We start from the raw sequence: 26,001 nt of genomic DNA on the forward strand, positions 1-26,001 counted from the left end.
TTCCTTTTTACCAACTGCCACCTTGAAAGGAAAATGTACTTTTTTTTTATTAATAAGACCAAAGTTTTGATTTAACATTTATTTATATATTTTATTTATTGTCATGTACAGGGAGAATATAACATAAATAAAAACTTGAAAACATCAGTCTGTGTTCAATACTGTGTTCAATTAAGTGAATTTTAAACTTATTTTTCAGGAAACCATACTTTTTCGTGTTTATTTCTCCATGCTCATGCAACGATATATGGAGCGATTGTCCCACTATAGCCTTATAATTTGACTTCTTAACGTACAACCTGTACAAATCCTGATTTTGTGCTGACCAATCAAAGGTCACAACGCTTTTGGTGCAACCAATCAGCTGTTCAGGTGGTGACCTGGAGACTCCGCCCCCAGCACTAATTTGACTCACAAAACAGGTACACGGGATGCGGAGTTTGCATAGAAGAAAGGAGAAGGTTAGTCAGTTTTACAGGACTGATTACATCTGCAACAATGGTCGAGGCTTTCTGCGCAACATGGAAAATGGTGGAAAGTCGGAACTTTGATGACTACATGAAGGCACTAGGTAGAATATTTATGACGAATTAATTCAAAAATGTACCCAGAATAATATATTAGTGGAATCAGACTCATATATTCTCTTGGCAGGAGTTCCTTTTGCCACAAGACAAGTGGCCAATGTAATCAAACCCACAGTAATAATCAGCACAGATGGGGATAGAGTGGTGATTAAAACTCAGAGCACCTTCAGGGTCACTGAAGTCTCAGCCAAACTGGGAGAGGAGTTTGACGAGACTACACCTGACGACCGAAAAGTAAAGGTAAAAACTACAAAATGTTTTGTGTGAGTCGCAACCTATTGTTGTTCTAACCATGCGTTTCACATTCTCTCTTGTAGTCTACCTTTACCATGGAGGGAGACCAACTTGTGCATACACAGAAGTGGGATGGGAAAGAGAACAAAATTACAAGAGAAGTCAAGAATGGAAAGATGGTGTTGGTGAGTTTTATTGAGATTTCCGCTATTTTTACTTGCCGCCGTGATGATATTTATTAGTTTATGCTGCCCTTGGCAGTTCTTGAGGCGTTCTCCTGATTCTGTCCTCGGTGCATAAATAAATAATATTCTTGCACCGAGTATTATTTATTCGAAACATACCAAGCTAGCACTGAACGTTCAGGCGAAATCTCCTGAGCGTTGCCTTGACGACGTTCGCCGGACTCCATTAAACGTTCATCTTACGTTGGCTAGACTTTCACTGAACGTTTGCGGACATCATCCACTTGACGTCAAAATGATATATGACAAAACAAACAAACAAAAAACCCAGGAAAATTTTATTCTACTATACTTGAGGAATTTTCAGTTAAACTTTAATTAGAAAAATGTAACTGGTGCAGAGCATCAATAATATTGATTAGAACATCTAATTTAATCTTTCTAAATAAAGTCAGACAGACAAAAGTTATGTGGAAAGCTTAGTATTGTAAAAACTAAAATATTTAAGAATTTAATAATTACAAAACAGGAAATCAGGAAGAACTTTTTATTTTGTTGTCAACAACCCGTGGTTTTCATGATGCAAGTAAAAGTAAACAAAACTTTATATTACCTTTACAAAAATATTCTCAATATATCTAACTTGTCTTGCTTTATCTCTTCTTCTAGACGGTAACCTTTCAGGGAGTCCAAGCAGTTCGCATTTTTGAGAAGGCCTAAAGTTTAAGGAAGGAGGACATCATTTATCCCAGCACAGTAAACCATCAGCAAGAGCTTCTACTTTTTACCTGAAATTAAAAATATGTAGATTTTTCTTTCTTTCTTTTATATTTCAAACAATGGTTTGCACTTGACTTCTTTTCATTACATAAACACATAATTTTGTAGTCATGGGGATGTATGATAACCTTGAGTAAGAACAGCACAGTATCGCTGCATTAAAAATAATAGACTGGAACAACAGCAGGTGGGGCGATATAGTGCCACACTCTGGAAAACAAAAGACTGGTCCCAGAATTATAATTTCTGATATATAACTTTCTATATCATGATCCTCGAGACATTCCCTTTCCCATTATTTTGTGAGATCCTCTGTAAGATACATGGATAATGATCAAGGGCCTAAACTGTTTCTGACTCATGTATTAAAAGTGGAAATGTGAAATAAATTGCTAAATTAAACTTTCCTAATCTTTCAGACCCTCTATGAGCTCCGTAAAACTTCTCAGTGAACATTGCTCCCCTTTTATCTCCATTCCTTCACTGGGTTAACCTTTTTTTTTTTTTTTTTTGCAACTCTGCATGCAGCCGTTATGTTTGCTGTTGTCATCCGCACTTTTGTCCAGCTGCAGATACCCTTAAGACAAGCTAGAACGTTTCACACTCCTTAAGTACGCACATTTTATTTTGCATTTGACTGAAGCTAAGCTACAGCTTAAACTCCTGTTATCAGCGTGCCATTCTTCACATCGAAACTCCCGGCCACTCCTCGATTAATTGGTCGCACAGAGTGATTCATGCAAAAACAGTGGGAGGGATTCGGTGCCATCTGGATTTATACTGGAAAGCTTTTCAGCATGAAGACGGATGAATTTGTGAAGCTAAGCCGCGGTCTCTGCTCCTCTTATCAGTGCGCCGTTCTTCACGTCTGAACTCCCGGTCACTTCTCAGTTAATCAGTCGCACAAAAATGATTCAGGTGAACCCAGGCGAAGGGATTTGACATAATCAGTCATTTATAACTTGATAATTGTAAAAAGCTTTTGCACAAATATTTCAGCTTCTTAATAGTTGCAGCCCAAGTTTTACAGTCTTTAATTAAAGTGCAAAAAAGGGGGCTTATCTTCTTTGTAACAGAGATAATATTTGGATGTACGTAGAGCACTCTTTATAGAATGACAAACGTTTCCTCTTTGTGAGGAATCTGTCTCGCTGGTGTAAACTGACCTGCTTTAACCCCAGTCTCGCTTCGTATGGGAGTATGCTCACCTAACATTTGTTAGTTGTAGCTGGATCTCAACTCTCAACCTTTAAAAGTTTGCATTAACAGTAAGAGTGATAAGATAAAAGCAGTAGCCAGTTATTACCTGAATGTTGATACTGAGATGGTAATTGTCAAAGTATAAAGAGGTCAGGTTCTGACATGCTGACACTATTGAAGTGCCTCCAATTGAGGCTTAAGAGGAAAAAAAAACAAAGAACACATCACACACGTAGCATTATTTCGCTGACAAGTTGTTTTTATTGACAAAAATACTGAGGGCCTGACAAATTTATACATAATACAAGTTTACAGCAGGGAAATGCAATTCAGGTGGTAATGGTTCCAGTTAAAATAAACATTTTTGTTTCATTTTTTAAACTATTTACATCAAGATTCTTGTCGTCTCTGAGCAACTTGAAAAAAACTTTCAAGTTGCTCATCAGAAACACGAGTTTCTGATTTAAAATTACGTCAGTGCTTCACGTGTTTCTACTATATATTAGGTTTTGATTCGAAGGAAGTCGTCATGTAGTCTCAACATTTGGGAGCATAAAACACACACGCAACATGCACAGGCTATTAAAAGACAGCCAAAGATGCCATCAAATCAATGAGATCATTACATTAACTAAGTATTGCACATTCCTCCTACAGGTATGCAACGACAGGACAGCTCACTCTTACACACCAACCACAACATTTTTGGTGGGTATTTATAAACATCACTGTAATATACAGCCTTTACAGTTTAAGTTACTGGAGAGCTGCGACGTGTGCCCCGTCGTAGAGCTTGTTCCTGCAATTTCCTCCGAAGCTGTAAGGAGTTTGACATTCGACTCAGGACTGGTGCTTTAAATCAGAGCACTCCTCCTGTCTTCTGTGCAGCATATGGTGCAAAAAACAGCAAATGAACCATATGCAGCTGGCGAAGCTCACTCCGTGAGCATCTGAGGATTTCTGTGTTGCCAGGTTTAAATTGGACCACGGCTCAGAAAACGCTTAAAAGTTTCTGCGTGGAATCCACCACGCAGTCAGTAATATTGCTTGTCGGGAGCAACGGATAAGCAAATCGGTTGCTATTGCATGATCGATGTCGTGTTTAGCTCTCAGTGAACATCTCGACACCAGGATGTTTAGATGTTACCTGGGCAGAAGAACCTGCTTACCTCAAATATATCAGGTACAGCTGGTAACGACGTCACGTGTTTGGTCAGTCAAGGAATTACGGAGACCGGATGGTAAAAACCATCTCAAAATAAACTTGGACTCAAACCAGAGTTCAAGAAAAGCAGCACCAACTTTTAAACAAGCACTTGGTGCAGATGATTTCATTAAATAAGACTTCATCACAGGTATCATCCTGCAGTGAGTCTGGGAGCTTTCAGATACAGAGCAGGGTCATTCCATCCCATAGTTTACATGCAAAAATTAAAAGAAAAATTCTGCTACGTGGAGATACATTTTTTCCTTTAAGAGAACAAAATTCTTTAAATGAGTGAGATTATAAGAATGTGTTATATTTGAAAAGCAAACTAAATATACTGTATGCACAGACTATTTTGCAAAAGTCTTGGTTGTTCAAGTTAAAATGTAACTGGAGTGCAGAAATTGGAAATGAATCAAAAGGAATGACGCTGTCTTCGTGTATTCAAAACGAGAGCTCAACCAGACCCGGAAGCAAAACGATAAAAACAGTCCGTCGCATTTCACCCGCTCTGTGTCGCTTGTTGGACACAGTGAACGGGTGCCGCCATGTTTCTGCAGCTCGGAGTGTGACAGGACTTTGTCGTTATGAGTAAGGCCGCCTCAGATTAGATGCACACTGGGAGTTAAATGTGTAGAGGTGAGAAGGCATAAAATGGAAACTGAGCCTCGTCCTCGTCCAGGAAGAAACACTGGAAGTACGGCAGCTCGTCTGGAGAGAAACATACCAGCCAGTTTTCTTTATTTCCTTTTTTTAATTATTTTTCAATTTAAACCGTTGTGTATATTTTATTCAGTAAGAGGGAATTTGTGCTTACCATCCATGGGAAAGCTGTCCAAAAGTTGTTCTGTCAACAAGACGGCATATTGTTAACTCAAACTCGAATTATAATACCAGAAGTTACAGAAACTATTCAGTACCTTCAACCTTCTCGTCTCTGGCAGCCTTCTCCGCAGGTTTTTCTGCAACAACAGTTTTCTACATAAGTAAATGAAGCCACACTGATGTGAACTCCAGAAGAATATCGGTTAAAATTTGTACCTTTCTTTGCTGGCTCCTGTTTCTCTTTAAGAACTCTGTCTTCTGCAAATGAAAACATATTCAACTCATAATTGTTTACAAGTATTGCAGAATTATTTCATGTAAAGTATTTCAGTATCATCTTTTTCTTTGAATAAGCATCTCGCCTATTTTAGTAAAAGAGCGTTGGCAACAACAATGTTTTTCAATCTTTACCTTTAACTTTATCTTTTACCGTCTCCTTCAGGACAGTTTTCTCTGGAAAATAAGAGCAAGGCAAACAATGTTTGCATCAATGTTTTAGATTGAAGGCTTTTTGTATAATAAGAGCTCAAAAATCTTGAAATTATAAAGCATAATCAGTAATTCCATCTTTCTCCAAAAGCTCTTCTTTGAAGCGTAACTTCTTGCTTTTAACAAAAATCCTCCCAAATAAGTATTTAGATGGATTTATGCCTTCGTTCACATTAAAAATGTTTATTATTTCAGCATCAAATTATTTCATGACTAAAATCTAGGTAGCAAACTCTGTAATAAAAACACAGTTTTTAGTAGAGTCTCTATCGTAATGTGTGGCAGTAAATCATCTACAACTACTTTCACTACAATTTTACTAAATTAAATAGAAATGATGCAACAAACAAACCACTGCATCTCCCTACCTTTCTTCTTTTCAGCAGGTGCTGGTTTTGCCTTAATAACAGCTGCTGAAGCACAGATTAATTAATACACAGGAATAAAAATCATAAGTCAAAACTGTCATCTAAAAATGGAAAGAACATTCATGTTGATGTAATAAATATTTCTTAAAATTAACGAGATATTAGTATAACACAAACACAAACATGTTTTGAGATGAATTAAAAAGAGAAAACCGTGGATAACTTGAAAGACTCAAACCTTTTTTGTGAGTGATGGGTTCAATCTTCTTCTCCTTAAGAACCTCAGCAACTGAAGCAAATAAAACATATTTCAGACCAGTTTTCTGACGCAAGAAAAGAAACACTGGGATGTAAAAAAAATACTTCTATTATAAAACTAACTACAGCTTCAGCCACTGCATTACCTTTTTTGACTTTTGAAGGCTTGGTTGTTTCTTTTGGAACCTCAGGAACTGCAACAAAAACAAGGACTTTACTTCCTGGTTTGGATTTATTGAAACTTTCAGCAACTGTTCTCTCCTGACAGGCTTCTCAATCTTTGATTTTCTTTAGTTCAGTCCTTCTTTAATGATTTTACTTCATTGTGTTTACTTCTGGTGTTGAATTATTCTTAGTTACTATAGTTTAATAGTGTGCCCTGTGTTTATTTTTGGTTTACTGTCAGATTCACTTCCTAGTCCCCTGTGTACGCTCCCTCGCCCCCTGCCACTTTCTCTCTCTCCCCTCACACCTGTGGTCAAGCTAGTCAGCCCTGGTCCATCGTTCCAGTATTTACTCTCTCAGTTCCCATAACCCTTTCTCCTCTCACTTCTTGCTGGTTCTTCCTGTTCCATGCCATTGTTTTCCTTTTAGGATTTATGTTTTTTGTTCTTCTCTGGCTCCCTTGGTTTCCTTTGATAGCTGTAAGTTTTTTGTTCTTCTTTTTTTTCATTATATCACCAAAATCTACCATACGCCTCCACCTGCCGCATTTGGGCCCATCAACACAACCTATATGACAAGAATAACTGCAAAGACGCACCTTTTCGTAGTGGCACTGCCTTTACTTTCGTCTTTGTTAAGGAGACATTTTTGTCTGGGATTTCGAGCTCTTTCAGAGACAAAAAAAAGGCTATTAAAACTGAAAACTACTTTAGCAGCTCATCTAAATGTGAATGTGGTGATTGTGACTCTTACTTTTCACAACTGCCACCTTTTTGGTCTTGATTGGAGTGGCTTCTGTGAAAAAACATTGTGATTTCAGCAATTTCTGCAAGTTTCTTAAAAATCTATGCATGGATTACATAAAACAGGACAAAATAATAGAAAAAAACTTGCTTAAAATTTAGCCTTTTCAGCACCTCTGTATTTTACTTGCATTTTTATATGAAGAGCTTTTTGTGAATTGTATTTTTTATAAAACACACAGTAAATATGTATACACAAATGTTGCACATTGCCTCACCAGGTTTTGTCACATTAAGATGTTGCTTCCTGAGGACAGTTGGAAACTCCCGTTTGATTGTTCTTTTGGGCTTAATATCTAGAACAAAGAGGTAAATGGCCAATTATATCATCGCTTGGAAGAAAAAATGCAGCTCTCGCCCTATTTCCTCATTCCCATATTTCTTATTTCCTATGTTTCTTGGCTTTTTGTCTCTCAGTTCAGTTCTTCATCTTTCTGAAATGTTCAATCCTGTTGTACTTCATTTCCTTTTCACCAACTTATGAAGCTTGTGTAGACCTTAGAGACATTTAGAAATCTGATTTGTCCATACATATCACTCTGACACCACTGATGATGATCATTAAAATGCTAAACCATATCCTAGCAGAGTGTATATGACCATGAAGAGGGTTTGACAAAATCCTTGAAACTGGGTTCCTGAAACACTTGAAAGCTAAATTGGTTAGGATTAGTTTATTGGAAATTTGGTTTTGTTCTTACCTTCTTTAGGTTTCTTTACTCCTATTTTTTCGGTTTGGTGTTTCTGTTCAGATTTTCCTTCTTCTGAAAGTTTCTTTTCCTTGATCTTATCCTTGACAGGTTTCTCAAAACCTAGTTTTCCTTTGGGAGGTTTCTTGACCTTTATTTCTTCTTTGACAGGTTTCTTTTCTTTGGGCAGTTTCTCCACTTTTATTTCTTTTTTGACTGGTTTCTTTTCTTCCATTTCTTGATGTGGTTTCTCGACCTTTATTTCTTTTACAAGTTTCTTTTCTTTTGGAGGTTTCTCAAACTTTATTTCTTCTTTTGGAGGTTTCTCAACCTTTATTTCTTCTTTGACTGGTTTCTTTTCTTTGGGAGGTTTCTCAACCTTTATTTCTTCTTTGACTGGTTTCTTTTCTTTCTTTTCTTTTGGAAGTTTCTCAACCTTTATTTCTTCTTTTGGAGGTTTCTCAACCTTTATTTCTTCTTTGACTGGTTTCTTTTCTTTCTTTTCTTTTGGTGGTTTCTTGACCTTTATTTCTTCTTTGACTGGTTTCTTTTCTTTGGGAGGTTTCTCAACCTTTATTTCTTCTTTGACTGGTTTCTTTTCTTTCTTTTCTTTTGGAAGTTTCTCAACCTTTATTTCTTCTTTTGGAGGTTTCTCAACCTTTATTTCTTCTTTGACTGGTTTCTTTTCTTTCTTTTCTTTTGGAAGTTTCTCAACCTTTATTTCTTCTTTTGGAGGTTTCTCAACCTTTATTTCTTCTTTGACTGGTTTCTTTTCTTTGGGAGGTTTCTCAACCTTTATTTCTTCTTTGACTGGTTTCTTTTCTTTGGGAGGTTTCTCAACCTTTATTTCTTCTTTGACTGGTTTCTTTTCTTTCTTTTCTTTTGGAAGTTTCTCAACCATTATTTCTTCTTTTGGAGGTTTCTCAACCTTTATTTCTTCTTTGACTGGTTTCTTTTCTTTCTTTTCTTTTGGTGGTTTCTTGACCTTTATTTCTTCTTTGACTGGTTTCTTTTCTTTGGGAGGTTTCTCAACCTTTATTTCTTCTTTGACTGGTTTCTTTTCTTTCTTTTCTTTTGGAAGTTTCTCAACCTTTATTTCTTCTTTTGGAGGTTTCTCAACCTTTATTTCTTCTTTGACTGGTTTCTTTTCTTTCTTTTCTTTTGGTGGTTTCTTGACCTTTATTTCTTTTACAGGTTTCTTTTCTTTTGGTGGTTTCTCAACCTTTATTTCTTCTTTGACTGGTTTCTTTTCTTTTGGAGGTTTCTCAACCTTTATTTCTTCTTTGACTGGTTTCTTTTTCTTTTCTTTAGGTGGTTTCTCTGCCCTTATTTCTTCTTTTGGTGGTTTCTCAACCTTTATTTCTTCTTTTGGAGGTTTCTCAACCTTTATTTCTTCTTTGACTGCTTTCCTTTCTTCCTTTTCTTTATGTGGTTTCTTGACCTTTATTTCTTTTACAGGTTTCTTTTCTTTTGGTGGTTTCTCAACCATTATTTCTTCTTTGACTGGTTTCTTTTCTTTTGGAGGTTTCTCAACCTTTATTTCTTCTTTGACTGGTTTCTTTTTCTTTTCTTTAGGTGGTTTCTCAGCCCTTATTTCTTCTTTTGGTGGTTTCTCAACCTTTATTTCTACTTTGACTGGTTTCTTTTCTTTTGGAGGTTTCTCAACCTTTATTTCTTCTTTTGGAGGTTTCTCAACCTTTATTTCTTCTTTTGGTGGTTTCTCGACCTTTATTTCTTCTTTTGAAAGTTTCTCGACCTTTATTTCTTCTTTGACTAGTTTCTGTTTTTCCTTTTCTTTTGGTGGTTTTTCTGCCTTCAGTTTTTCTTTTGGAGGTTTCTCGACCTTTATTTCTTCTTTTGGAGGTTTCTCAACCTTTATTTCTTCTTTTACTGGTTTCTTTTCTTCCTTTTCTGTTGGTGGTTTCTCAACCTTTATTTCTTCTTTTGGTGGTTTCTCGAACTTGATTTCTTCTTTGACTGACTTCTTTTCTATCTTTTCTTTAGGTGGTTTCTCGACCTTTATTTCGTCTTTGACTGGTTTCTTTTCTTTTGGAGGTTTCTCAACCTTTATTTCTTCTTTTGGAAGTTTCTCGACCTTTATTTCTTCTTTGACTGGTTTCTTTTTCTCCTTTTCTTTTGGTGATTTCTCTGCCTTCAGTTTTTCTTTTGGAGGTTTCTTGACCTTTATTTCTTCTTTTGGAGGTTTCTCGACTTTTATTTCTTCTTTTGGTGGTTTCTCGACCTTTATTTCCTCTTTGACTGATTTCTTTTCTTTTGGAGATTTCTCAACTTTTATTTCTTCTTTGGGAGGTTTCTCGACCTTTATTTCTTCTTTTGGTGGTTTCTCAACCTTTATTTCTTCTTTGACTGGTTTCTTTTCTTTTGTAGGTTTCTCAACCTTTATTTCTTCTTTTGGAGGTTTCTCGACCTTTATTTCTTCTTTTGGTGTTTTCTCCACTTTTATTTCTTCTTTTGGTGGTTTCTCGACTGTTGTTTCTTCTCTTGGAGGTTTCTCCACCTTTACTTTTTCCTTTGGAGGTTTCTCAACTACTATTTTTTCTTTGGAATATTTCTCGACTTTTCTGTCATCCTTGGGAGGTTTCTCAACTTTTAGTTTTTCTTTTGGAGGTTTCTCGACTTTCAATTTTTCTTTTGTAGGTTTCTCAACTTTTAGTTGTTCTTTTGTAGGTTTCTCAACCTTTAGTTCTTCTTTTGGAGGTTTCTCGACCTTTATTTCTTCTTTTGGTGTTTTCTCCACTTTTATTTCTTCTTTTGGTGGTTTCTCGACTGTTGTTTCTTCTCTTGGAGGTTTATCCACCTTTACTTTTTCCTTTGGAGGTTTCTCAACTACTATTTTTTCTTTGGGAGGTTTATCCACCTTTACTTTTTCCTTTGGAGGTTTCTCAACTACTATTTTTTCTTTGGGAGGTTTCTCGACTTTTAGTTGTCCTTTTGAGGGTTTCTCGAATTTTGCCTTTTCTTTGGGAAACTTCTCAACTTTTGTTTCTTCTTTTGCAGGTTTCTCTGCTTTCATTTCGTCTTTTGGAGTTTTCGTGACTTTTATTTCTTTGTGAGATTTCTTTTCTTCTGTATGTATTTGTACTTGTATTGTTTCTTTCAGAATTTGCTTGTCGTCTGTGGTAGTAGGAGTTTCCTTTTCTTTTTTCTCGTGTTCTAAAATAATCAGAACATTTATTATTTATTTTTAGCTTTTAGTATTGAAGATTCTACATAAATAATGTAAATATCAAATAAAAAACATATAGACGATGCATGCCTTATACTTTATTTTTTCCTTTTTCCAATTTTCTGTTAATTCCTTTAAATCAAACTAAACTTTTACTGTTTTAGGTCAATTAAGATTTTTTTTATTTATGTTTTTCATTTACATCTTATCAATCCCTTTCTTCTAATTGAGAAGTTTGTTTACATTTTGTTTACAATTTACCTTTTATCTTGCATGACTATTCTTCCCCAAACCTCTCTCAATCATTTTCTGGACGTTTTGTCCATTTTTTCTGACATAACTGAGATAAATGGGTCAGGATTGCATCGTGTCTTAATTGCACAGACCTTTGGTAAAAATCCCTTGAATTATACAGCATAATGCTGCCACCACCTAGGTTTTATGTCGGGTCATGTGGATTTGTGGCCCAAAACTACAATTTATTTTCTACAGATCATAACACATCTTTTTAAGATTTTTAGCCAAGCCACAAGATCTCACATCCATACTGCTTAGCCAAAACATACACAAAAACATAAACTGCAGTGAGGCTCATTTGCCACTGTTGGGCTTTGGTCACATTATGATGTATTGTTGAAGAACAATCAATAAACCATTGATATATGTCGGCAAAATGGAAACAATGAACAAAACCAGTCATTTATTACGTCAAAAATTTTTGATAACATCGGTGGAAATAAAAACTAATTATTTGTGATGATAATACCTGTTTCAAATTGGCCGGCTGGTTCTTTTGGTGATATTTTGTAGCTAGCTTTCTTCAGCCTCTCAAAGGGAACCTTTATCTCAACCTTTATTTCTTCTTTGACTGGTTTCTTTTGTTTCTTTTCTGTTTGTGGTTTCTTGACCTTTATTTCTTCTTTGACAGGTTTCTTTTCTTTTGGAGGCTTCTCTGCCTTTATTTCTTCTTTGACAGGTTTCTTTTCTATCTTTTCTTTGGGTAGTTGCTCGACCTTTACTTCTTTTTTTGGTTTCTCAATCTTTATTTCTTCTTTGACTGGTTCCTTTTGTTTCTTTTCTGTTGGTGGTTCCTCGACCTTTATTTCTTCTTTTGTAGGTTTCTCGACCTTTATTTCCTTTTTGACTGGTTTCTTTTCTTCCATTTCTTTATGTGGTTTCTCGACCTTTATTTCTTTTACAGGTTTCTTTTCTATTGGAGGTTTCTCAACTATTATTTCTTCTTTTGGAGGTTTCTCAGCCTTTATTTCTTCTTTTGGAGGTTTCTCAACCTTTCTTTCTTCTTTGACAGGTTTCTTTTCTTTTGGTGGTTTCACAACCTTTATTTCTTCTTTGACAGGTTTCTTTTCCTTTGGAGGTTTTTCTGTCTTTATTTCTTCTTTTGGCAGTTTCTCTACCTTTATTTTGTCTTTTGGAGGTTTCTCAACCTTTATTTCTTCTTTGACAGGTTTCTTTTCTTTTGGTGGTTTCACAACCTTTATTTCTTCTTTGACAGGTTTCTTTTCTTTTGGAGGTTTTTCTGCCTTTATTTCTTCTTTTGGAAGTTTCTCTACCTTTATTTCTTCTTTGACAGGTTTCTTTTCTTTTGGGGGTTTTTCTGCCTTTATTTCTTCTTTTGGAAGTTTCTCTAACTTTATTTCTTCTTTGACAGGTTTCTTTTCTTTTGGAGGCTTTTCTGCCTTTATTTCTTCTTTTGGAAGTTTCTCTACCTCTATTTCTTCTTCGACAGGTTTCTTTTCTTTTGCTGGTTTTTCAACTTTTGCTACTTCTTCGGGTGGTTTTTCAGTCTTTATTTCTTCTTTGACAGGTTTCTCTTCGTCCTTTTCTTTTTTGGGTGGTTTCTCAACCTTAATTTCTTCTTTGACATATATCACTTTTCTTTCTGTGGGGGATTTCTCATGTTTTATTTCTTCTATGACAAGTTGTTTTTCTTCTTTTTCCTCTTTCTGAGGTCTCTCAACTTTTGTCTCCTCTTTCGGAGGTTCCTTGAGTTTTGTTTCATCTTTTGGAGGTTTCTTGACTTTTATTTTTTCCTTTGGATGCTTCTCGACTTTTGTTTCTTCTTCTAGAGGTTTCTCGACTTTTGTTTCCTCTTTCGGAGGTTTCTCGACTTTTGTTTCCTCTTTCATAGGTTTCTCGACTTTTAGTTTTTCCATTGGAGGCTTCTCGACTGTTGTTTTTTCTTTTGGAGGTTTCTCAACTTCTAGTTTTTCTTTGGGAGGCTTCTCGACTTTTGTGTCACCTTTTGGAGGCTTCTCAACTTTTTGTTTTTCTTTGGGAGGTTTCTTAACTTTTAGTTTTTCTTTTGGAGGTTTCTCAACTTTTGTTTCTTCTTTTAGAGGTTTCTTGACTTTTGTTTCTTCTTTTAGAGGTTTCTCAACTTTTAGTTTTTCCTTTGGAGGCTTCTCGACTTTTGTTTCTTCTTTTAGAGGTTTCTCAACTTTTGTTTCTTCTTTCGGAGGTTTCTCAACTTTTAGTTTTTCCTTTGGATGTTTCTCAACTTTTGTTTCTTCTTTTAGAGGTTTCTCGACTTTTAGTTTTTCCTTTGGAGGCTTCTTGACTTTTGTTTCTTCTTTTAGAGGTTTCTCCACTTTTAGTTTTTCCCTTGGAGTCTTCTCGACTTTTGTTTCTTCTTTTACAGGTTTCTCGACTTTTGTTTCCTCTTTCGGAGGTTTGTCGACTTTTAGTTTTTTCCTTGGAGGTTTCTCAACTTTTAGTTTTTCCTTTGGAGGCTTCTCGACTTTTGTTTCCTCTTTAGGAGGTTTCTCGACTTTTGTCTCTCCTTTTACAGGTTTCTCAACTTTTGTTTCTTCTTTTCGAGGTTTCTCAACTTTTAGTTTTTCCTTTGGAGGCTTCTCGACTTTTGTTTCCTCTTTTGGAGGTTTCTCGACTTTTGTTTCTTCTTTTGGAGGTTTCTCAAGTTTTAGTTTTTCCTTTGGAGGTTTTTCAACTTTTGTTTCTTCTAGATGTTTCTTGACTTTAGTTTCCTCTTTCGGAGGTTTCTCGACTTTTAGATTTTCCTTTGCAAATTTCTCAACTTTTGTTTCTTTTTTTCGAGGTTTCTCAACTTTTAGTGTTTCCTTTGGAGGCTTCTCAACTTTTAGTTTTTCCTTTGGAGGCTTCTCGACTTTTGTTTCCTCTTTCGGAGGTTTCTCGACTTTTGTTTCTCCTTTTACAGGTTTCTCAACTTTTGTTTCTTCTTTTCGAGGTTTCTCAACTTTTAGTTTTTCCTTTGGAGGCTTCTCGACTTTTGTTTCCTCTTTCGGAGGTTTCTGGACTTTTGTTTCTTCTTTTACAGGTTTCTCGACTTTTGTTTCCTCTTTCGGAGGTTTGTCGACTTTTAGATTTTCCTTTGGAGGTTTCTCAACTTTTGTTTCTTCTTTTACAGGTTTCTCAACTTTTGTTTCTTCTTTTACAGGTTTCTCGACTTTTGTTTCCTCTTTCGGAGGTTTGTCGACTTTTAGATTTTCCTTTGGAGGTTTCTCAACTTTTGTTTCTTCTTTTACAGGTTTCTCAACTTTTGTTTCTTCTTTTACAGGTTTCTCGACTTTTGTTTCCTCTTTCGGAGGTTTGTCGACTATTGTTTCTTCTTTTGGTGGTTTCTCAACTTTTAGTTTTTCCTTTGGAGGCTTCTTGACTTTTGTTTCCTCTTTCGGAGGTTTCTCGACTTTTGTTTCTTCTTTTGGTGGTTTCTCAACTTTTAGTTTTTCCTTTGGAGGCTTCTTGACTTTTGTTTCCTCTTTCGGAGGTTTCTCGACTTTTAGTTTTTCCATTGGAGACTTCTCAACTTTTGTTTCTTCTTTTGGAGGTTTCTCGACTTTTAGTTTTTCTTTTGGAGGCTTCTCGACTTTTAGTTTTTCTTTGTGTGGCTCCTCAACTTTTAGTTTTTCTTTGGGAGGCTTCTCAACTTTTAGTTTTTCCTTTGAAGGTTTCTCAACTTTTGCCTTTTCTTTGGGAGGCTTCTCTACTGTTGTTTCTTCTCTTGGAGGTTTCTCCACCTTTACTTTTTCCTTCGGAGGTTTCTCCACTTCTATTTTTTCTTTGGGAGGTTTCTCAATTTTTGCTTTTTCCTTAGGAGGCTTCTCGACTTTTAGTATTTTGTTTGGAGGCTTTTCAACTTTTGTTTCTTCTTTTGGAGGTTTCTCAATTTTTTCCTTTTCTTTGGGAGTCTTCTCCACTGTTGTTTCTTCTTTTGGAGGTTTCTTGACCTTTACTTTTTCCTTTGAAGGTTTCTCAACTTCTATTTTTTCTTTGGGAGGTTTCTCGACTTTTAGTTTTTCTTTGGGAGGCTTCAAAACTTTTAGTTTTTCTTCGGGAGATTTTTCGACTTTTGCCTTTTCCTTAGGAGGCATCTCGACTTTTAGTTTTTCTTTGGAAGGTTTTTCAACTTTTTGTTTTTCCTTTGGAGGCTTATCAACGTTTAGTTTTTCTTTCGGAGGCTTCTTAACTTTTAGTTTTTCTTTGGGTGGCTCCTCAACTTTTAGTTTTTCTTCGGGAGACTTCTCAACTTTTAGTTTTTCCTTTGGCGGTTTCTCAACTTTTGCCTTTTCTTTGGGAGGCTTCTCTACTGTTGTTTCTTCCTTTGAAGGTTTCTCAACATCTATTTTTTCTTTGGGAGGCTTCTCAACCTTTATTTTTTCTTTGGGAGGCTTCTCAACCTTTATTTTTTCTTTGGGAGGTTTCTCGACTTTTAGTTTTTCTTTGGGAGGCTTCTCAACTTTTGTTTCTTCTTTTGGAGGTTTCTCGACTTTTAGTTTTTCTTTGGGAGGCTTCTCGACTTTTGTGTCATCTTTTGGAGGCTTCTCGACTTTTAGTTTTTCTTTGTGTGGCTCCTCAACTTTTAGTTTTTCTTTGGGAGGCTTCTCGACTTTTAGTTTTTCTTTGGGAGGTTTCTCAACTTTTGCCTTTTCCTTAGGAGGCTTCTCGACTTTTAGTTTTTCCTTTGGAGGCTTTTCGACTTTTGTTTCTTCTTTTGGAGGTTCCTCAACTTTTGCCTTTTCTTTGGGAGGCTTCTCTACTTTTGTTTCTTCTTTTGGAGGTTTCTCGACTTTTAGTTTTTCTTTGGGAGGCTTCTCGACTTTTGTTTCTTCTTTTGGAGGCTTCTCGACTTTTAGTTTTTCTTTGTGTGGCTCCTCAACTTTTAGTTTTTCTTTCGGAGGCTTCTTAACTTTTAGTTTTTCTTTGGGTGGCTCCTCAACTTTTAGTTTTTCTTTGGGAGACTTCTCAACTTTTAGTTTTTCCTTTGGCGGTTTCTCAACTTTTGCCTTTTCTTTGGGAGGCTTCTCTACTGTTGTTTCTTCCTTTGAAGGTTTCTCAACATCTATTTTTTCTTTGGGAGGCTTCTCAACCTTTATTTTTTCTTTGGGAGGCTTCTCAACCGTTATTTTTTCTTTGGGAGGTTTCTCGACTTTTAGTTTTTCTTTGGGAGGCTTCTCAACTTTTGTTTCTTCTTTTGGAGGTTTCTCGACTTTTAGTTTTTCTTTGGGAGGCTTCTCGACTTTTGTGTCATCTTTTGGAGGCTTCTCGACTTTTAGTTTTTCTTTGTGTGGCTCCTCAACTTTTAGTTTTTCTTTGGGAGGCTTCTCGACTTTTAGTTTTTCTTTGGGAGGTTTCTCAACTTTTGCCTTTTCCTTAGGAGGCTTCTCGACTTTTAGTTTTTCCTTTGGAGGCTTTTCGACTTTTGTTTCTTCTTTTGGAGGTTCCTCAACTTTTGCCTTTTCTTTGGGAGGCTTCTCTACTTTTGTTTCTTCTTTTGGAAGTTTCTTGACCTTTACTTTTTCCTTTGGAGGTTTCTCAACTTCTATTTTTTCTTTGGGAGGCTTCTCAACCTTTATTTTTTCTTTGGGAGGCTTCTCAACTTTTAGTTTTTCTTTTGGAGGTTTCTCAACTTTTAGTTTTTCCTTTGGAGGTTTCTCAACTTTTAGTTTTTCCTTTGGAGGCTTCTCAACTTTTGTTTCCTCTTTCAGAGGTTTCTCGACTTTTGTTTCTTCTTTTGGTGGTTTCTCAACTTTTAGTTTTTCCTTTGGAGGCTTCTCGACTTTTGTTTCCTCTTTCAGAGGATTCTCGACTTCTACTTTTTCCTTTGGAGGCTTCTCAACTTTTGTTTCTTCTTTTGGAGGTTTCTCTGCTTTCATTTCGTCTTTTGGAGTTTTTGTGACTTTTATTTCTTCTTTGTGAGATTTCTTTTCCTCTGTATGTATTTGTACATGTATTGTTTCTTTCAGAATTTGCTTGTCGTCTGTGGTAGTAGGAGTTTCCTTTTCTTTTTTCTCGTGTTCTAAAATAATCAGAACATTTATTATTTAATTTTAGCTTTTAGTATTGAAGATTCTACATAAATAATTTAAATATCAAATAAAAAACATAGATGAATCATGCCTTATACATCAATTTTTCCTTTTTCAAATTTTCTGTTAATTCCTTTAAAGATTCTTTAAAGATTTTTTTTATTTATACATTTAAGGTCAAATAAGATTTTTTTTATTTATACATTTTTTTATTTACATCTCATCATTCCCTTTCTTCTAATTGAGAAGTTGGTTATATTTTGTTTACAATTGACCTTTTATCTTGCATGACACGGTATCAGAAGTTTTTTTTATTCTTCCCCAAACATCTTTCAATCATTTTCTGTACTTTTTGTCCATTATTTCTGACATAACTGAGATAAATGGGTCAGGATTGCATCGTGTCTTAATTGCACAGACCTTTGGATGTATACTCTGTCATAAAAATCCCTTGAATTAAACAGCATAATGCTACCACCACCAAGTTTTTGTGTCGGATTTTTAGCCAAGCCACAGATCTCACATCCACACTGCTTAGCCAAAACATACACAAAAACATAAACTGCAGTGAGGCTCATTTGCCACTGTTGGGCTTTGGTCACATTATGATGTATTGTTGAAGAACAATCAATAAACCATTGAAATATTTTGGCAAAATGGAAACAATTAACAAAACCACAGTCATTTATCACGTCAAACATTTTTGACAACCTCGGTGGAATTAATAACTAAGTATTTGTGATGATAATACCTGTCTCAAATTGGCCAGCAGGTTCTTTTGTTGATATTTTGTAGCTAGCATTCTTCAGCCTCTCAAAGGGAACACGAGTCTTTCTTATTTGTCCAGGTTCTGCCTTTTTGCTCTCGCTGTTATTATTATTTTCATCGTGATCATGCTTCAGTTCTGCATAATCTTCGTCCGCGTAATCAGGAGATGTTCCTACTTTTTCCTCTTCTTGTTTGCCCGACCCGGATACAGCAGAATCATTGACAGGAGTTTTGGAAAGCACAAGTTCTGGTTGTTGAGCTAAAGACTGCTTTTCCAAATCTTCATCAGCAGCTTCATACTGAGCTTTGTCGTCTTTCCCCTCACTGTCAATCAGTTCCTCTTCAGCTGTGGAGTCCTCCTCTTCCTCCTGGTCATGTTCCCTGCTTTCAGTTTGTATTTCCCCTAATTTTTCCTTCTCCTCAGTCTCCTCCTTACCCTCTACCAAAACCTCAAAAGTTTCAGGTTCCTCCTCTTCTTCCTCGCCTTTATTTTCTACTGTTGCTTCAATTTTTGTTTTTTCTTCTTCCTCTTGTTCTGCTATCTCTCCCTCTATTGTTGGCATCTCCTTTTCTTCTACCAAGATATTGTCTATTTTAACTTCGCCCTCATGTTCTCGTCCTGTTTTTGAAGTCTCGTCTTCCACCTCAGGTTTTTCCTCGTGCGCCAGTTGTTCTGCATCTTCCTTTGGTGTAACCTCATCCACCGTCTCTGTTTCCTCCTCAACTCCATCTATGATTTTCTCTTCCAGCGAAGACTCAAGTTGGATTTCTTCTGTATGTTTCACTAATAGAGTGATAGCATCAAATTTAGTGTGATTGATCTTCAGTTTGGTGAATGTGTGACCGAATAAACGTCTGAATACCCTCATCTTCCTCTGCTTTGGCCCCTCCTGCTTGGTCGGCAGCTCCAGTGGCCTCTTCAGCCTCAGCCTCTTCTGCAGCAGAGGCAGCTTCATCTTCGACGGCACGCATCATCTCTGCAACTGTATCAGGGACTTTTGTAATCACCACCAAACCCATGTCCACACCTTTGTTAATTTACATGAAGATAAAATAGTCTTTAGGGTGCAAAAGATTGGAAATAGCAGAAATACCCAAGATGATGGTATTAGACTTTTTTTGCTAGATGCACTAGTCAAATCAAACACTCATAAAATCCAGTTAATAAAACTCAAATATTTACAGTAGAGTTAAGTATGGAAATATTTGTTCACTGTTTTTATATATTTTAGATTAAAAAAAAATTAACTTTTATGACCTCTGTACATGGAGAACCTCCCAACTGAACCTGAATCTACAAAAAATGTTGTTCTGCTAACCTAAAAGCTAAACACCGTTAATATCAGACAGATATAACCTGGGTACATACAAAATGCAGCTTAAAAAAAATAAATACTGAAATTGTTTAAATTGCTCTGCTGTTCATACTTGCCTCAGTTAAGGTCGGAGTTCATGTGAGGAACTCTGACCTCACTGTGGGAAAGTTTCAAGGCCAAAACCACTGCTGACCAAAAAGAACATAAATGCCTTGTTAGAAACTTAAACAAAATTAAGACTTTAAAGTGATTTAGCCCAAGTCTGCACTAAAGTGCAACCGAAATGCTTTTCGCAACTTTATTCCCTTAACTCATCATTAAAAAACTGCATTTAGCATTGACCCAAGTCATTTAACGGTGAAATTTGTTTCATTCACTGTGTATGTGTTCAAATATTTCCATTCATATTATACAAGTATGTTTCTATAAATAGCTGAGATAAAGTTTACATTTAGTCACAGAAAATGCAGGACGCAGAAAAATGCAATATTAATTTTTTTTTTTTTTTTTAGGTTCCCATACGCATTCATACAAAGACAATGTTCTTTAAGGATCAACACAAGATAATTGTAGTCATAACAACAACAAGAAAATCATGTAGTTTTGTGAAAGGTTACAACAAATGGTGATAACAGAAAATGAAGTCAGTGTTGTTTAACATATTTATTATGACAAACATAATGATGCATATTCAGTCATGGCAGGTACAAAACGCAAACCAACAAACCGTTTACAATGATTTAAGGCTGGTATGTGGAATAAACATTAACACAGTCAATAACAAAGACCACATCATCAACCCGGTTAATTGTGGTAAAAAAAAAAAAAAGAAACGCGATCAATACCAACATGCAAGAGAGGTCTTTAGTTAATCTGTAGAGAAACCAATCTACCTGCTAATATAAATAAAATACAATCATTTGTTCACAGCATGGAGATTTTTTCTCACCTTTTTCAGGTGGAGGTAGAAACTCCCCTACAACGAGAAGATATGGCTGTTTTTAGAGTCGAGCATTAATGTCTTTTTGCAGCAACATGCAGGGAAATTATTGTACTGCTTACCTTTCTTTCTCACCAGAGTGATATCAGATGGAGAAACAACAGCTTCGTCTAAACGAAGAGGAGCATAGATTTTTGGTTTTGAGCTTTTCTACACCACAAATAATTATAATAAGCTCTAAAGTATCATATTGCATCGTAATACATCGTATCGTATTATGTCGAAATGCGTAACGACTATATTCTGACAACTTGTAAGATCAAAAATCCAAACCTTTTTCAGTGACAACATTTACAGCCGGAGGACTGACAGGTTCACCTAAAATCAGATAAATTAATAGTGATCAGATTTCAGAGTATCATAATGTTTTGTGATTCACAGTAATTGCTAATCCCCCACCTTGATCACCACCAATCATACTTGACATGTAGCCCAAGAACAAATCCTTCTTGTCGGTAAATTCCAGTACCGCATCCTCAACAACTTTCATCGGGTCAACGGAAACTTCCGGAATGATCGCTGGAAGAACCAGAACATGTTTTATGGGGAAGACGCAATAAATGTGCAGAAATGCTCTCTGAACGCATTATGGTACGGGATATAAACTATGACTCACCTTGTTCACCTATCAGCATTGTAGAGAGGTAGCTCATAATAATGTTGATATGTTCTTTAATGATTTCTGCTGTTGTCTGCAGAGTTGATAAAGGGCTGAATCCCACAGCCTCCTGGAGGTCTGATAAAAATAAATACATAAAAATGGAGCAAGAGCCTTTAATGGAATGTGAAATGTAGATATAAGGTAATAAATCTAGGTGGCATTGTACCTTTCACTGTGTCCAGTACCACATCCAAGATCGCGCAAAACACATTCTGGATGTATCCTGTGATGCTATTCACAAATTCATCAAGAATATGGAAGATGTTTCTGCCGATCACCACAGGGTCAATAAAGCTGATGTCAATGGTTCCTGTGAAGAGCAATAAACGTATAATACTTATTATTATGCATTTATGTCGTTGTGGAGGCAATAACTAGAACTTAATGATGCTGCCATCAAAGTTAACTGATAAAAATAATACTTTAAACATAATCTCAAATTCAACGTATTTCAGCTTTTACCAGCATTTACAGAAAAAAACTGGCTTTATTAAACTGCATGAAAAACATTAAAATAAAAATTAAATAAAATACATTTTCTAAGTTTAAGTTCATTTCAGACTGACATCCTACAATTGAGATGTGATGTTATCATCACGTATTTGCATTTTGAAAGAAAAGGAAACACAAAAAACGACTTTGATAAAACACATAAAACATAAATTATTAATTTGTAGTTACAATTGGCACAAAAAAAACAAACAGAAAAATAGGAAGGCCTCACCCTTAGAAATATCCAATAAGATGTCTAATAAAGCACAAAGTATGTCCTGAATGCAGCCCACTAATCCATTCACAGCATCATTTATGATATTGAAGAATTTCCTGCCCAGGACCACGGGGTCGGCATAGCTGATGTCGATTGTTCCTGAGAAGAGCAAAACACACTTCAGTCAAGTTACGTCATAACAGGTTTTTTGTTTTACACATATTTGAAGATGAAAAAGTTGTTCTTAAGGGAATCAAGAGACCAGGAAAAAGAACATTTCTTTTTTTACTGTGCTTCTTAAAATTCTTAACTCTGCTTTGCGGAGCAGCTCATCACATTTTAGCTGAATTAAATAGACATCTAATTTTAAAGTCAGTGATGAGTTTTACTTGTGTAAAAGAATTTAGTACAATTGGTTTAAATAGATAAGGTAATAAAGAACCTCGAGATTACATTTCATGTAAATTGAACTTACATTTTTTATTTAGATTTTTCACATCGTTTGAGCTAATTTTAGTCTCGCACAATAGACAAAGAAGGAAATGAGATGTAGTACCTTTAGATACATCCAGCACTGTGTCTAAGACGGCACACAGTATGTCCTGGATGTAGCCCGTTATTCCACCAACAGTGTCATTTATAACATTGAAAAATGTCCTGCCAAGTACCACAGGATCGATGAAGCTAATGTCAGTGGTTCCTGAAAAACACAAAAGTGGTATTAAAAGAAAATCCCGCTTCACAGTGTAGTGGGCAATGCAAACTATGTGAGATGCAGTCATGTGAAGAATCAGGAAAGCGTGTAAAATATTCAGCTCATTATTAAGAAATGTCTAATCTTCTTGAATTTCTAACCATAAACTGTGCTTTTTAAAATAATGTTTTATTAATAAGTAACAGGTTAGTCATAGGGTGCCCTAATTTTTCCCAACATGACCACAGCTGTTCTCAGACGGCACCTTTCACTACATCCAATGTGGAGTCCATGAAGAGGCAGAACGAACTCTGGATGAAGGCCCCCACTTCGGAAACAAAGTTATTAATAACACCGAAGAACCCTCGGCCAATTATCACAGGGTCAATGTAGCTGAGGTCAAGTTTTCCTGAGGAGAAGACAAAGGATTTGGGAGAAACATTTCCACAATTAGCTCAAGCAGGCTGTTGTTGAAAGAATTCCGAAAGACTGGTTATGTTTTATTTAATTATAATACAATTAGACACTATTACACTCACCTTTTTTTATATCCCAAACTGCATGCGTTACAGTATCCACAGTGGCACACAGTGAGTCCCTGAAGGAGCCAACCACGCCGTACACAAGGTCGTTGGTTGTGTGGAAAGCTCTTCTTCCAATGACCACGGGATCGATGTAGCTTGGATAAAAGGTTCCTGTGATGCAGATACAGACACATAACGTTAGTATTACATTTTATTTCATTTCTTTTGTTGACTGCAGGTGCATTGGCATACCTTCTTCATCTGAAAAGTATCGAACAAATGCATCTTTTGCTTCTATAACCTCTTCAGCAGCGTAAGACGCAGCAGACGAGGGGCTACTTAAATCAGGAGCACATTCTGGAAAAAAATAAAAATAATAAAGCGAAGCCATTTCAGTTCCTGACTGACATATTCACATGCAGTCATGTTGCACTTCACACCAAGGCGTACCTTGGAACTTATTTAGCAGACTGGACACCTCGTCTACAGCATCGTTTACAGCTTGAACTGGGTCCGTAATGATTTGGTGTACATCTGGGGGGAAACAGAAACGAAAACAAAAACATTCAGAGATCGGTTACAGTTTAAGCGAACACACTCCAAGGCGTTTGCGACTCACCTGGTACTGCTTTGTATTCGACAAAGTCGAACATCACCACACCTACCACCACCCAGGACAGGAGGGCAGCCAGGGCGATCAGCAGCTCCACGGACACTTTCACTTTTCTGACGAGCTCCAAAGCTTTTGATTTGAGAGAGCTTGTCTGCGCTGCTCTGCTGGAGCCCCCGGCTGCACTCGTCGAGGGGGGTTTGGCTCCTGTGGGTGGGATACACAAGAGTGATGCTTGAATGATTGAGCAGCAAGCAGTTGCTTCATAAATTCTAATGCGATGAGGTTTAATTACATAGTTTTTCCACCAGGGGGCACTGAAGCCTTCTGGTTTTTAAATAGTAGATTTTTCGGAAAATCTGGATGCAATTTATCTGACCATAAAAATAATAATAAAAAAAGTCATTTAGTCTCAGAATATATGCCCCCTAATCTGTCTAAGATAAAATATAACACAAATTTGTCAGCAGACCTTGTAGACACCAGAAAGCGGCACTGAAATGATATTGGATAATGATTGAAAAAACAGATTAATCTGATATGTTTGATGAGGTCACAAAAATAAAATTAAAAAATTAAAAAAAACACTTAATCAGTTCTACCTGTTTTGTTACTAAGTTAGTTGCCCTGGTTAAGACTGAAATGAAGAACAGTTGTGGGTAACAGAGGACTCCCCCATCACAAACATAGTGGGAGCTGTAATGTGCTGCTCTGTGCTGTTGTTGGTGTCGGTGTAACACTGAGACAGTGCCCTGCTAAAGTGTTCATTTCTCTTGACCTTTTGTCACATTGCAATCACAGACTTCAAAACTATTTCTTTGAATTCTATGTGTGCATATGCTGGAAAATTAAGTTAAACAGTTGGCTAAATTTTGCTCAAATAAACTTTTGAGAACTGTTGCGGGTATTTGTATTCAGCCCTTCTGCGTTCATAGTTTGTGGAGCCACCTTTTGTTGTAATTACAGCTGCAAGTGTTTTTGAAGTGTGTTTCCTCCTGCTTTGCGCATCTACATACTGAAACTCTGCACATTTTTCTACATATTTGTTCAATGGATGTAAGTTAACCTAACACTGGCCAGATTGGACATAGAGTGTCGTTGAGCTTGCCGTAGGTTCTTACTTAGATTTGTGTCTAAACTTTGGTCCATTTTAACACAAGCTTTGATCTAAACCTGGAGCTCTGGCTGAATGTTGACCAGTCTTAAGTTTCTGGAAACCTCTAAAAGGTTTTCTTCCAGAATGAACCTGATTTGCTCCATCAACCTTCCAACTTTGACCCGCATCTCCACCCCTACTAAAGAAAAGCATCGCCACAGTATGAAGCCAACACCGCCATGTTTTGTATGACCCTTCTGTGGCATCGTCCCTGTGTCTCCTACATGATTCTGACAAACTACAAACAGAACTTTCTGCTTGCCGCTCTTCCATAAAGGCCAGCTTTGTGGAGATTTTATTTAGGGGTATCAATCTAAATGGGGTTGAAAACAAGTGCAGGTCACACTTGACAGATCCTTGCTTGTAAAAAAGAAACAATTTATATTGATAACTCTTAACACTGCACTGTGATTGTACCAATAAAATCCATTGCAGTTTGTAGCTATAAATACTTTTGCATGGATCCATAAATGCAAATTCAGTCAATTCAGCTAAAAATCTACAGAAAAACTATAATATTAAGTGTTTTCTTATGTGTTGTAGATGAAGCCAAACAACTTTAATCAGAACAGGTGAAGTTTTTTTTTACACCATAGTTTTTTAAAACTTGAAGTCAGCAGCACAAGTCATGTCCGTCACATGAGAGCAATGCTAATTCTCCTGCAACATGATATCCAGTATTTTTAGCAACCATTTTCAACACTTACTCCACCGAGCAAATTGCTCGTCGAAACATTATTTACGTATTAATGCGCCAGATATTGTTTGTGCGTTAATGCTGGTGAGAGCAGGTGAAACAGTTCCTACCTTCAGCCATGGTGACGTGGAGACTATCTCAGTGATATAAACCAAGCCTCCTCATTTAGAACCGCCTGGGGATGACTTCAGTATATCCAAGTTGACTTATTAATTATAAAAAAATAAAAAATCCATGTCCCTCATAGTAAATTATTCCATTTCCACGTGTTGATGTTTCATCCTCTAGTCTTCCGTTGTGATGAGGAAAAACAGAGGAAATAAAATCAAATAAATACTTACAGGGAAAAAAAAAAGAGAAGGTTAAAAGGGAAATTTGGAGCTGCCTGTGTGGCAGCTAAAAGGGGTGTGGGGGACCAGCAGAGCCAGGGAGGAAGGAGCGAAGCAAAGCAAGGGGTCTGGATGGGGCGGAGGGGAACGAGCAGAGGATCCCACCCAGTGGTATTGGTGCCTCACATGGGTATTGGTCAGCAAAGGGACCTGATAACTTCAGGATAACTTTATCCCCTTCCCTCCATCCCAGAA

General features: G+C 36.5%; 2 protein-coding genes across 21 annotated transcripts; one reads left to right on the forward strand and one right to left on the reverse strand.

Moving 5' to 3' along the window:
* The first annotated feature begins 410 nt into the window (after positions 1 to 410).
* Positions 411 to 1,820, forward strand: LOC103458739 (fatty acid-binding protein, brain-like). The gene is made up of 4 exons (XM_008399752.3): positions 411 to 571; positions 655 to 827; positions 905 to 1,006; positions 1,676 to 1,820. The coding sequence occupies exons 1-4, from the start codon at positions 499 to 501 to the stop codon at positions 1,724 to 1,726; spliced, it is 399 nt and encodes a 132-aa protein (XP_008397974.1). The 5' UTR covers positions 411 to 498; the 3' UTR covers positions 1,727 to 1,820.
* Positions 1,821 to 3,224: 1,404 nt separating this feature from the next.
* On the reverse strand, positions 3,225 to 26,001 carry LOC103458741 (uncharacterized). 20 transcript variants are annotated; one of them, XM_081603181.1, is made up of 30 exons: positions 25,528 to 25,999; positions 23,574 to 23,771; positions 23,405 to 23,488; positions 23,207 to 23,311; positions 22,970 to 23,125; positions 22,696 to 22,839; positions 22,293 to 22,436; positions 21,752 to 21,895; positions 21,194 to 21,337; positions 20,983 to 21,102; positions 20,766 to 20,885; positions 20,640 to 20,684; positions 20,429 to 20,476; positions 20,316 to 20,342; positions 18,914 to 19,033; positions 18,034 to 18,834; positions 11,744 to 17,272; positions 9,886 to 10,964; positions 7,803 to 8,967; positions 7,320 to 7,397; positions 7,052 to 7,093; positions 6,897 to 6,965; positions 6,280 to 6,327; positions 6,114 to 6,164; positions 5,876 to 5,920; positions 5,430 to 5,471; positions 5,235 to 5,276; positions 5,114 to 5,155; positions 5,011 to 5,040; positions 3,225 to 4,931 (listed from the first exon to the last, which is right to left on the reverse strand). In XM_081603181.1, exons 1-30 carry the CDS (start codon positions 25,535 to 25,537, stop codon positions 4,819 to 4,821), a joined length of 10,785 nt encoding a protein of 3,594 aa, XP_081459307.1. In that variant the 5' UTR covers positions 25,538 to 25,999; the 3' UTR covers positions 3,225 to 4,818. The 20 variants fall into 20 exon arrangements, with proteins under 20 accessions (XP_081459307.1, XP_081459298.1, XP_081459306.1 ...); XM_081603172.1 differs by having other exon boundaries at positions 7,803 to 10,598; positions 10,659 to 10,964; positions 25,528 to 25,998; XM_081603180.1 differs by having other exon boundaries at positions 7,803 to 9,855; positions 10,141 to 10,964; positions 25,528 to 25,998.

Source organism: Poecilia reticulata, chromosome 22 (assembly GCF_904066995.2).
Source record: "Poecilia reticulata chromosome 22, P_reticulata-male-v2, whole genome shotgun sequence".
Classification (NCBI taxonomy): domain Eukaryota; kingdom Metazoa; phylum Chordata; class Actinopteri; order Cyprinodontiformes; family Poeciliidae; genus Poecilia; species Poecilia reticulata.